The 12,063-nt window shown below is 44.4% G+C and overlaps 2 protein-coding genes across 3 annotated transcripts in view; both read left to right on the forward strand.

Moving 5' to 3' along the window:
* The first annotated feature begins 2,586 nt into the window (after nt 1-2,586).
* Nucleotides 2,587-9,623, forward strand: cstf1 (cleavage stimulation factor, 3' pre-RNA, subunit 1). Of its 2 annotated transcripts, none has more exons than XM_079511353.1 (7): nt 2,587-2,743; nt 3,799-3,977; nt 5,193-5,470; nt 5,967-6,164; nt 6,676-6,848; nt 7,221-7,438; nt 7,862-9,620. In XM_079511353.1, exons 2-7 carry the CDS (start codon nt 3,809-3,811, stop codon nt 8,119-8,121), a joined length of 1,296 nt encoding a protein of 431 aa, XP_079367479.1. In that variant the 5' UTR covers nt 2,587-2,743; nt 3,799-3,808; the 3' UTR covers nt 8,122-9,620. The 2 variants fall into 2 exon arrangements, with proteins under 2 accessions (XP_079367479.1, XP_079367480.1); XM_079511354.1 differs by having other exon boundaries at nt 2,595-2,743; nt 3,802-3,977; nt 7,862-9,623.
* Nucleotides 9,624-11,150: 1,527 nt separating this feature from the next.
* The window catches only part of cass4 (Cas scaffold protein family member 4), a 29,231-nt gene continuing 28,318 nt past the window's right edge, over nt 11,151-12,063 (forward strand). Inside the window, exon 1 of the mRNA XM_079510700.1 lies at nt 11,151-11,289. Coding sequence (XP_079366826.1) covers nt 11,284-11,289 — 6 coding nt within the window. The 5' untranslated portion in view covers nt 11,151-11,283. The remainder of the gene's footprint in view (nt 11,290-12,063) is intronic.

Consider the following 12,063-nt stretch of genomic DNA (forward strand, 5'->3'; position numbering starts at 1 on the left):
TGATTTTTCGCACTTTCCCATTCATGTCAATGGGGAAATTTAATTCACTAATAAATTAATATCAATTAAACTATACAACATTTCTCTTAACAAAATACAAGCGCACGATTCCCGATTTCCGCTCAAGTGCGTACAGTCAAAACTGTGGGAGGAGTAGTAGTCTGAAGTTTAGGGTTGCTCTAGTCAAAATAATAAAGTGTTACAAATACAATAGTCTGGGCAACCACACTAATAAATCATATCTGATTCTGAATCTGAATTAACCTACAAATGTATATCTTGCCAGTTTGTCTTATATGCACCACTTCATAGTTCACTGATAAAACACATAATGTTAAATATGGACTTTGGGCCTTAAAGGGATAAACATGTGTGGGGTCATTACATTAAATACTGCCTTATGCTTACGCCAGGGCTCCACCGGACGCGTTGCGTCTCCGTCGCGTGCGTCAAAAAACGCACCGGTTCAATTTTAATGCACGCGTCGCGTCTCCGTCAACGCAACGCAACGCAACGCAATACTGTAACATAGTCACAGTATTGTTATGGCATCACATAATACATTGATATTGTTAGTGTAGTTACGCACTTTAGTGTAGGCCTACTGTATATAGCCCATTTGTTCCCAAACTGTGGTGCGTGCACCCCTTGTGGTGCGCGAACGCCCTCGGGTGCGTGACATGAAAAGGTTAATGGCGGTTTTATGGTGTTACCGTTATATACTGTGTAGGCCTATATATATAATAAAATGTATACATTTCCAAATACAACGAGACTGTGCGTTGGGGGATGTGCACGGCCAAAAAGGTTTGGGAACCGCATAACCCACCGGTGGTTGTGAGCTTGTGAATTGAAAATGTAAATGTTGTATACTTTTGATATACTTTGAGTTCACAAAGCCCTTCCCAGTGGAATGTTCAAACACATCATGTTGCCAGGCAACACATATAAGGCTACATTTCCAGCCAGAAGGCAGTTTGGCAATGGTGTCAACAATGGTGTCTGCACGACTAAATCAGTGGCTCTCAAAATTGTTCATGTCAAGGACTCAAAAATGCATGTGTATGGCTGCAGGCCCACAACTGAAAATAGGTTTTGTGCAGGGACCCCCATACATGATTTGTGTTCCTAAAATTGCAACTTCTCATGACCCCCAAATTGATATGTATTTTGCGACATTGGCTCACCGGAAGCAGAAGGTTCCCAGAAGGTTCCCAGTTCGATCCTGGGCACACAGAAGTGTTTGTTGAAGTGTCCTTGAGCAAGACACTGAACCCCTAATTGCTCCGTATGAGCAGGTTGGTGCCTTAAGGTTTCTTCCGCCATCGGTGTGTGAATGTGTGTGTGCATGAACATTGAATGTATGCACAATCGATGTAAAGCGCCTTTGCTACGTAAATGCACCATTTAGGCCTACCATTTATTTGACCTTGCACCCCCATCTGAAAAGCTTTTGTGCCAGGGACCCCCATAAGAGAAGATTTGTGTTGGAAAACTCCAAATTATTACCATGGCATGCAGAGCCGGACTTACCGTTGGGCTAGGGTGGGCTGAAGCCCGGGGGCCCCCGACTAGGGGGCCCCCAAAAAAAAAAAAAAAAAAAAAAGTTTTTTTTTTTTTTTTTTTTTTAATTATAAAATTGTAAAGTGAAATCCAATTCAAGTGAAATGTGTGTATTGTTATTGTATTTAGTTGTATTATGGTTAAACCATTGAGAGCTTCTGCCTGCCTGCCTCTCTTTTTAGGGGCCTGGGTACCCCAAAATGAAAACAAAATAGCCCAAATTTTTTTCGGCCTCGCGGCTGCGCCGCTCGGCCAAATCGCGGGACGCACGGCTTCGACGCGCGCCCCAAGGGGGGCCCTCAAATTTGCTCCAGCCCGGGGGCCCTCAGCAAGGTAAATCCGGCTCTGATGGCATGCCACACTTGCCATGGCGGGGATGCCCTTAATTATTAGTTGCCTACTTGCCTTAACCTTGATCCTCACACAGTCGCGTCACGTAGCATGCATCCTCTAACTGCTCTACATAGGTCTAAACTGGATAATCTGAGTTCCCAGAAGTTTTATTTTTCGCCACTAGGGGGGCGAGAAAGACAAGTTACTGCGCATTAGAGCTATGGATCAGAGCTAACAGTAACATAGCTCTAAATGCGATGACATTAGAGCTATGGACCAGAGCTAGTAGTTACTGACTATTTTTAAATGGCCAAAGTTTAGAACTCCCCTAATAATATGAACATAATACTATACTATAATGAACATACAAAGAGGCAATCACAGCTTATTGTACAATGGATTATCATTTATACTCTCATATGTGGTCGGTAAATCATAAGGTTTGATTGCTTGATTGAAGTAGGCCTATTTATTAACAGTTTGCAGAATGGATACATTTCACATGGAAGCACTGCACAACTCAATACAAAGTGTGGACGACACACACACTTGTTTACAAGGTCCACCATTTTCAATTAATCAGAACATTAGAGACGTGAGCTGTCCCTCTAGTCTTGGGCGAGCTGCCTACTTGCCTTAACCTTGATCCTCACACAGGACCCCGACCTTCAGTGAACTGAAGCCATTAACAATGAGCAGCACCCAACACCAACAGTGGGAGGCAGCAACAGCGTCCAAGTGGCCGCCCGAAACGTCAACACTGAGCAGACGAAGAAGAACTCAAAGCACACATTGGGAAGTAGAGGCATAGAGTAGAGTTAAAAGTGGCGCTTGCAGAGCAGAGAGGGTTTGTGTAGATTTAATGTTTTCACGTTTTCATGTTTGTACTTTCCTTTTAAAGGATACATATTAATGTCGCCTCGCGGCAGGAGGAAGCACATTCATCATTCTGTTGCAGCTGGCTCCATGCAACAGCAAGAAAGCTATGTTAGCAGGATGCTAATTGTTAGCAGCTATTATGTCCATTCATTGTTTAATGTGTACTTTCAGAGTTACTAAAGGTGTTTAGATCGGTGTTTTATCTGATCGTATGTAATAGTATTTCCATGTACAAGTAACTGTGCTACTTTGTGGCAATGTGAAACACGTAGTCGTGTTGTAAGTTGTAACTAAACTATACCACTACAGTAAACGTGTAGCTTTGTGCTCTGCAGTGGATTTACCTTGCTGGCATGATTATTATTGATCAAATACATAAAACACTAAAGCTCAAGAGTTTGTTTCAATTATGGTCTTTCCTTATAAGGGCCATCATGGAAATGCAGACATGCATGTGTTGCATATTCTGCAATAGCTTCATTGACAATCCATTGACAGCCTAATGAGCCTATACATGAAACGGACCACAAATGTCTTAAAACAGTTTTCTGAAAACGTTATGTTGCTATATCAGACTCAGTGGTGCTCAAACTTTTTCAAAGATATGTGTAAAAAAAACAATACAACACAAGGACACTACCTAACAACCTGTCTAATTGGAGTTGCTTTCGGTTAGTGTGCAACTGCATCCAGATTAGTGGTTCCCAAACGTTTTAGTCCCTGACCCAAAAGAGAAATTTGCCCGGTACCCAAACTAGAGAAAACAGCAGATCTACAATCGCACAACGTATCGCTTCGCACCGCATTGTGAGCGTGTAGATTGGCTATTTTCACTACTTAAACATTTGTTTTCTAATTTATGGAATTTCTTAGATTTTTCTTTGATTTCTTCATGAAATTATTAAATAATAAAAACCCATAAAAATGTGCCTGCGGCGCTACCCATAAATGAGCCCGGACCCGGTGTTTGGGTCACAGCTCAGCTGTAATCCCTGTGTGATTGTTGTGTGTGACTGTACACAGCAGCAGCAGGATGTATCGACCCAAACCCACGCTGAGGGACCGGCAGCACCTGTACAAGCTGATCATCAGCCAGCTGCTGTACGACGGCTACACCAACATCGCCAACAGCCTCATCAACGAGGTCAAGCCGCCCAGCGTGGTCTCCCCGTCCGAACAGCTCATGCAACTGGCTAAGACCGGTACGGTTCATCTGTCTGCCTTCATCTCTCTGCACTCTTAAGCTGTGGTCACTGGGTCTGTCGTAAATTATTACATAATCGCCCATTTGCAATTATTTGAGATTATTACAATTATTTTTGCGTAATCGTCATAATCGTGTTCCAACGTTTTCCAAAAATAGCAGATCTGCAAGCTTATAACACGTCACTTTGTGGCTCGTTGTAAGCTTGTATAGCAGCTATTTTTGCTGTTTGCTGTTTCATGTTTAAAATGAGAGTTATAGCTAGTAATTTCTTTATATATTATATTAAGTTATTTGTCATATCTGCCCTCAGTGCAGGTTTTGATTACGAAGCCTAAAAGGCAAACAGAAATGACAGCCTGAGGGTTCACACACTGGCAGCTGCAAAAGATAAAAAGCTACAAGGCAACACAGCATATCCAGAGTCACTGTTGAAGTGTTGACATTTGGGTTGAAAAGAACACAGAACTTGATGGAAATAATTAGTTTTCCCCTCATTACAAATTGAGTTTGTCTGTGTGTATCGAACAAGTATTAACAAGTTTTTGTAACTAAAATAATAACTATATTGGATCCATTGGAATGCAGCCTACTGTGTCTTTAACCCATTCAAACCAGGAAAGCTCACACAGCTTGTACATCTGCTATTTTTGAACATTTTTGATAAATCTTGAAAGAACTACTGGTTTCGAAGGCATTTGTAGAATCGGCCTTACAGTACGCCGGCGACAGCCTGGCGTATGTTGAGGAAGTGCATTTGTCTATGGGACCTGGCAACTATTGGCGATAGCAGGCGAAGAGGCGATAGTCTTAAAGTGGGCGGAGGAAGGTCGCTCAAAAACATGAAAATATGTTGGACGGCATCGTCCGGCGATAGTCAATCAAATTGCTTTGTTTACCCTCCCTGCGGCGCGGTGAGGGTAGGGCAGGAATGCCCACTAGGAGATTTTTATCGCCCAGAGTCGGCGTTGTTGGGGGTGCAGTACTTAGTTTAGACAGTACTTAGTTTAGACTAGTCATTTGGTTAGACCAGTCATTAGTCCTACAACTACAACCTATCTCAAACCCTCACCCTAACCTCCCACGGGGCAGCACACCTAAACCTAACCTTAACCCATGTCTAACCAATGACTAGTCTAAACTAAGTATGCACCCCCGCTGTTAAAACATAGGGTCAGGTCTTAAGTGTCCTCGTTGAAACCACGTCTTTCAGGAATGGAGAACGATGACGCTGCGGTGCAGTACGCCATCGGCCGCTCCGACAACGTGGCTCCCGGCGTGGGGATCGACCTGGAGTTCGACGCCGACGTCCAGTCCATGTCGCCGGAGGCGTCCGAGTACGAGACGTGCTACGTGACGTCGCATAAAGGGCCGTGCCGCGTCGCCACCTACAGCCGCGACGGACAGCTCATCGCCACTGGCTCCGCCGATGCCTCCATCAAGATCCTGGACACGGAGCGCATGCTGGCCAAGAGCGCCATGCCCATCGAGGTAGGACTTGATTGATTGATAGATTGATTGATTCGGGACAAGAGTGAGGTACTAGGAGGATGGATGGATTGATTCTGGCCAAGAGCGCCATTCCCATCAAGGTAGTTTTACTTTCAAGAAGCCCCGGTGTGGTATGAATTAGTCACTGATTTGTCACCAATTCTGAAAATGCACACGTCTAATTGGTGGGCACACTAATTATTAGTGTACCCACCAATTATACGTGTGCATTTTCAGAGCATGTTTATTTTAATGATCCAATCAATGAATTGTGTTCCGACTTGGATCAATGAAACTAACATAAGTAGATTTTACGTTCCTATTTATCGGTATCACAACAATGACAATGATAATTGACATGACAAGTTTTGAGTACCACTCATATAGAAACGTACGTTGTTCAGGAACCTGGATTTTAGAAGACATTTGTGGAATGGGCCTCAGGTCTCAAATTCAATGCAGTGGTGTGTGTGTGTGTGCTGTTTTCTCCGTTAAGGTGATGATGAACGAGACGGCTCAGCAGAACATGGAGAACCACCCTGTTATCCGCACGCTGTACGACCACGTGGATGAGGTCACCTGCCTGGCCTTCCACCCCTCAGAGCAGATCCTGGCCTCTGGCTCACGAGACTACACCCTCAAGCTGTTCGACTACTCCAAGCCCTCCGCCAAGAGAGCTTTCAAACACATACAGGTCAGGTGCCGTGGTAGAAAAAGTATGACATTTTTTGCTTAAGTAAAAGTATCAATAAGGCGATGTAGAAACCAGCATAACGGCCCACATAGCTTTCTTCCACGAAAATGTCTTTGCGGGCCGTTATGCGTGGGTTATCACAGTTTTTAACAAATTCCATTATGAAATAGACAAATAAAGTTTTTTTTTAAAAACTTTTTATCAGAAGAGTGCGTTGTTTTTTTTCATTTGTTGCACATTTTTAGTCTCCTACCCAAGAGCACCTTTGCTACACTTTTTCTCCCGACTCCCGAGCACCCAGACGTTTTCTTTTTTCTGAAGAGATCAACAGTGTTTCTTAGTGTTTTGGCCAATTATTTGTGGGCCCAATTGCAATATCCTCAAGGTCCACCGGTGGGTCCATGCCTACAGGTTGAGAACCAGTGGTGTAACTCTGTCCTCATGCATGCTTCCAGGAAGATAAGACAAGTCTAACTCGGTCCTTATTCATTCATTCATGATTTATTTCCAGGAAGCAGAGATGCTGCGCGCTATCTCCTTCCACCCGTCGGGGGACTTCCTGCTGGTGGGCACCCAGCACCCCACACTGCGTCTGTACGACGTCAACACCTTCCAGTGCTTCGTGTCCTGTAACCCCCTGGACCAGCACACCGACACCATCAGCGGAGTGGGATACAACCCCAGGTCATTATTATGCCCCGTCATACTTTGTTGTTGTACGATCGTGACGCGCTTCGGAAATAGCCGATCTACAAGCTCACAACATGTTGCAGGGCTGACCCATTTATGGTTCCATTTTATTTTGACCTTTTGTTTATCAATTTCAGTTAAGCTTTTTTTTAATTTTTTTGGGGGGGGTCTTTGGTTTTAGCTTAGGTTTCACTAGTTGTAGGGTTAATTTTACTTTTGTTTTCATAACATACCATTTAATGAATGTATTCACAGTTAAAACCGGCAGAGTTAAACAAGTAGAACATACAACCAAAATACTAGGTTTATGTATGAAATAAATTGAATATTTTACTAAAAATTTATATTTCTTGATATTTCTCACAGTGCCAACAGCTACGTGTCATGCAGCAAGGATGGCAGCATCAAGCTGTGGGACGGCGTGTCCAACCGCTGCGTCACAACCTTCGACAAGGCCCACGACGGAGCCGAGGTCTGCTCCGCCATCTTCTCCAAGAACTCCAAGTACATCCTGTCCAGCGGCAAGGACTCCGTGGTCAAGCTGTGGGAGATCTCCACCGGACGCACCCTGGTCAAGTACACCGGTGAGGAAAAGTTTTGTTCACATTACCTGGTGAAGTACACTGGTGAGGAATCATTTGTTCACACTCACTTAGTGTCACCACACCAGGCTTTCCACGTGGCGCAAAGACTCTCAATGATTGTCAATGTTCACTAAAAAATAAAACACATTCACTGCCACATATTAAATAATTAATTCTTCCACCAGTTAAGAGGACAAAAATCTCTGGGCCGTGAAAATAATAATAAAGATTGTCTATTTTCACAATATTTATCCATAAAACCGAGTCACACTATATATAATGCCTCAACTCCTACAATTCCTACAAGTGCTTGTCAATTCCAAGTGATTGTCAGGGGGAGGGAGGGTTATTATTTTGGAGGATCACGGCCTGAAAAGGTTGAGAACCACTTGTCTTATTAATGAAGTGCTTGGTGGTTTCTAGGCGCGGGTCTGAGCGGGCGGCAGATGCACCGCACGCAGGGCGTGTTCAACCACACGGAGGACTACGTGCTACTGCCAGACGAGCGCACCATCTCGCTGTGCTGCTGGGACAGCCGCTCGGCCGAGAGGAAGAACCTGCTCAGCCTGGGACACAACAACATTGTCCGCTGCATAGTCCACTCGCCCACCAACCCCGGCTTCATGACCTGCAGCGACGACTTCAGGGCCCGCTTCTGGTACCGACGCACCACCACCGACTGAGGGAGGGGGGGCAACCCATGCCACCCACCCCAGGGGTGTACAAATGGAACCAAATGGACCCTTTGCGGGGTCCATTTGGCTCCATTTGTACACTCTCAGAGTTATGGTGGTTCTTGAAATTTAAAACGTTTTGAGAACCACCGGTGTTGTAAGACGTAAAGTCCACATAACCAGCTCTGACAGTGTGATAAAATCGGTTCCGGAAGCGGTTCCAAAATGTGATGGAACCGATTCCGGTTGCTCAATGTTGGATCCGGTTTCTTCGGTTCTGGATCCCGACCGTAACCACCACGGACTGATATATGACAACCATCTCCCACCCATCAAAGCCCAGAAAACCATCCGTTAATCAGCTACAAATGGGGGTTGAAACCTCCAGATCAATATGTATTTGGCTGCAGATCCCCAATCTGAAAGGATGTTGTGGCCCTTGGCCAGGACTCCCATACAAGATTTTAGTTGGTAAATTGATTAAAAAAAAAATTGAAATCGCGAAAATATGGCGCAAATCTTTGAATATATATTATTTCAGTGCGAGCGTTTTTAACTCAGATCTTTGCTTCTGGGGGGTCCCTGGAACTACATATTTTCAGATGGGGGTCCACGGCCAAATACAGATAATTTTGGGGATCCTTGACATGAAAATGTTTGAGAATGACTGACATGGAAACATGTTTTTTTTTTTAGAAGACATTTTTTAGAATCGTTCTCAGGTCTAAATGGGTTAATTTCTTGAAATGAGCAGATCTACAAGCTCACAGCCCTTTGCTTCGATCTGCCATGTTCAATTATTCGATGTACAGTATATATACATTCAAGTGGTTAAACTGATTTAGATGTTTTGTTTTCAAATTCAGCTGGGGACCCCCTGGAACCACCCCAAGGACCCTTGGAGGTCCCAGACCCCACTTTGAGAACCAGTGTACTACACATACCATGTGTCACACACGCTTACTATAACTGTCCGTACAAATAAATGGCATTGAGGATTTTAACATGCAATGCCACGTCTTTTGATATGAATCATTTTGGGCAGAGCCTGTAGGAAGCAGTGAGTGTGTGAACCACCGCTACATCAAAGACAGAGGGCGCCATTTCTCTAAATGTAGTTGTAGGGAGAGAAGTTGTAGCCTCCCATGAATTGTTTCGATCACATCCACTTTCGGTTAGTAAATATAATGATAAAGCAAGTTGTCTTATTCAGTCTGGTCTGTGGAGATGCTCGTATAGATTTGGAAAATGGACTAAAGAGCAGATGTGATTTGTTTTTGTTTTTTCCACTTTTATATTCTGTTGATAACATTTTTGTGTTCAGATTTGTATTAAACAGGTTTTAAAGACAAAGACAATAATTTCCTACTGTATTGACTCATAGCCACAGACATGTATTTCAGCTAAACTGATGCTTTAAACCCACAGGGGATGTTGCAAAGTGGACTAACTACCATTTGCGGTTATTGTAAACATATGTACACAAAATAATACCTGGAATTTGAAGTACCCAAAGACAATGCACTACAAACTCAGAAGCATTGCATGGCTTCTTTTGTCCTAACAACAAATGTATTGATGTATGAATGATGAAATGATCACACTGCTGGCCCAGGCGAGACGACTAGGGGTACAATTAAGTGACATTGGTCTCCCAGACCCCAGCCATGGTCTCCCAGACCCCAGCCATGGTCTCCCAGACCCCAGCCATGGTCTCCCAGACCCCAGCCATGGCCTCCCAGACCCCAGCCATGGCCTCCCAGACCCCAGCCATGGTCTCCCAGACCCCAGCCATGGTCTCCCAGACCCCATGGTCATGGCCTCCCTAGCCTCGATACCCAGGCTTTCATTTTGTCTGCGCGAAAAAAATGACCATGGCCTCCCAGACCCCAGCCATGGTCTCCCAGACCCCAGCCATGGTCTCCCACACCCCAGCCATGGTCTCCCAGACCCCAGCCATGGCCTCCCAGACCCCAGCCATGGCCTCCCAGACCCCAGCCAGGCCCGTCCACGTTGTCCCAACAACAGTAGAAGAGTTGGGAAGAATTCAAGTGTTCAAACAGAACTCCCCCAAACCTGCACAATAGATCACAGTGGTTCTCAGCCTGTTTTGAGCTCTGGACCACTAGCATGCTTCCAACAGTCCTAAAGGACGACCCCATCTCACCTCCCCACAGCAACTAGCATGCTTCCAACAGTCCTAAAGGACGACCCCATCTCACCTCCCCACAGCAATACTAACACAGTCAGTTCTGCTATTTAATGTATTAACATAAATTATACTGTAGTTGCGCGCTGGCGCACCAAAAGTGACGTGGTCTGAGCTTGTACATCGGCTATTTTCAGCGCACAACACCATGCACAGTCAGTGACGTATATCAAGCCCTTAACAGTCGATTCATCTAAATCTTTGCCCCCTGCGCTTATTAGTTCAAAGATTGTTTGTCATTCCATTTGAAAACATTTTCCCATGGACCGCCTGTAGTTCTACCATGGACTACTTGAGAAACAGTGGTATAGATCAGCCTCAAAGACTTGAGAGACATGCATGGGGGGGAGGGGGGAGGGGAAGTGGTTAAAGAAAAAAGGATAATAATGACCAAATAATAGAAATGAAATTAGTCGTTAAAGTTACCCAGTAGTGTATGAGCTTCTGCTTTCTGAAAAGGCATGAGAGAAGAGGGGATTTACAGTGCAGTCGATTCACTTGAAAAACCAACAGACATTGTGGGTTTTGCGGTGCGGACAGATGCTGTGTGTGTGTGTGTGTGTGTGTGTGTGTGTGTGTGTGTGTGTGTGTGTGTGTGTGTGTGTGTGTGTGCGCACGCACGCGTGTCAGAGCCAATAAGGCTTTGGGTGGGCGTGGCTCTGTCCTTGTCATCTCCGCCCACAGTGTGTGTGGAGTCATCTGGCTTTTCAGTGACAGCTCACAACAATATGAGTGTGAGACTACAGGCGACTATCTAACCCCCCAGCGTCCACTGGACTCACTTTTAACCCCCCAGCGTCCACTGGACCCTCACTACTCGGCCCCAGCCAGCCAGAATTGCAGTCATGGAGGACAAGGACCACTGAGAACCTGACTGGGCCTCAGTCTGTACTGGACTTTATTCTACTGGTTCTGCCGTGTGACGTGCCGTGGTGGACACTGAAGCACCTGGGATTTCAAGAATGGAGGTAAGAACCATAAACACACCTTCTGTTTTATAAAAGGCCATTGCATGATAAGTTGAATAATACAATGTTTTTATTATTTATTCTGCATTTGAGCCTTGGGCCACCATTTGATGAGATTTAGCCTCTCAGACCCAACACGTAGAATATTTTGTAATCATTGGATAAGTCCACAATTCCATGCTGTATTGATGTTCTATCATAGGAGAGATAATGGGCAAATGATTAAAATAACAATAATTATTCTACATTCTTTATTGTGTAGACTTGTATAAGCAATGCATATGTTTAACAATAATTTAATTCTTCAGTGCGTAAAATGTGTCCATTTGGTTTCATTTCACACAAGAGTTGAAGATCTATAAGCGTCCATTTGGTTACCATCATTTAGCTGGGGACCACCTGGAACAGCCCCAAGGACCACTGGTGGTCCCAGGACCACTGGTTGAGAGCTACTGGAATAATAGATTGATTATATTTGGTGCCATAAAAAAGAGCATGCAGTCAATCCATCACTGAGGATGAAAGCACAATAAGAGGGCTTATTTCCATTGCGGTCCTCTTCAACAAAAAATGCATGACAAATGATCACAACAACAATACATAACAATACACAACAGATATCAATACACTACATAACAGATATGGTAAATGGTAAATGGTGCATTTATATAGCGCCTTTATCCAAGGCGCTTTACAGAGATTGTGCATTACATTCACCCATTCACACACACATTCATACACCGATGGCAGCAGAAACCATGCAAGGCACCAACT

This window comes from Electrona antarctica (assembly GCF_951216825.1).
Source record: "Electrona antarctica genome assembly, chromosome: 9".
Taxonomy (NCBI): Eukaryota; Metazoa; Chordata; class Actinopteri; order Myctophiformes; family Myctophidae; genus Electrona; species Electrona antarctica.

Coding starts and splice junctions, on each gene's coding strand:
- cstf1 (XM_079511353.1), top strand. CDS start 3,809: ATGTATCGACCCAAACCCACGCTGAGGGACCGGCAGCACCTGTACAAG. Junction 3,978..5,192: donor CATGCAACTGGCTAAGACCG/GTACGGTTCATC, acceptor CACGTCTTTCAG/GAATGGAGAACGATGACGCT. Junction 7,439..7,861: donor CACCCTGGTCAAGTACACCG/GTGAGGAAAAGT, acceptor GGTGGTTTCTAG/GCGCGGGTCTGAGCGGGCGG.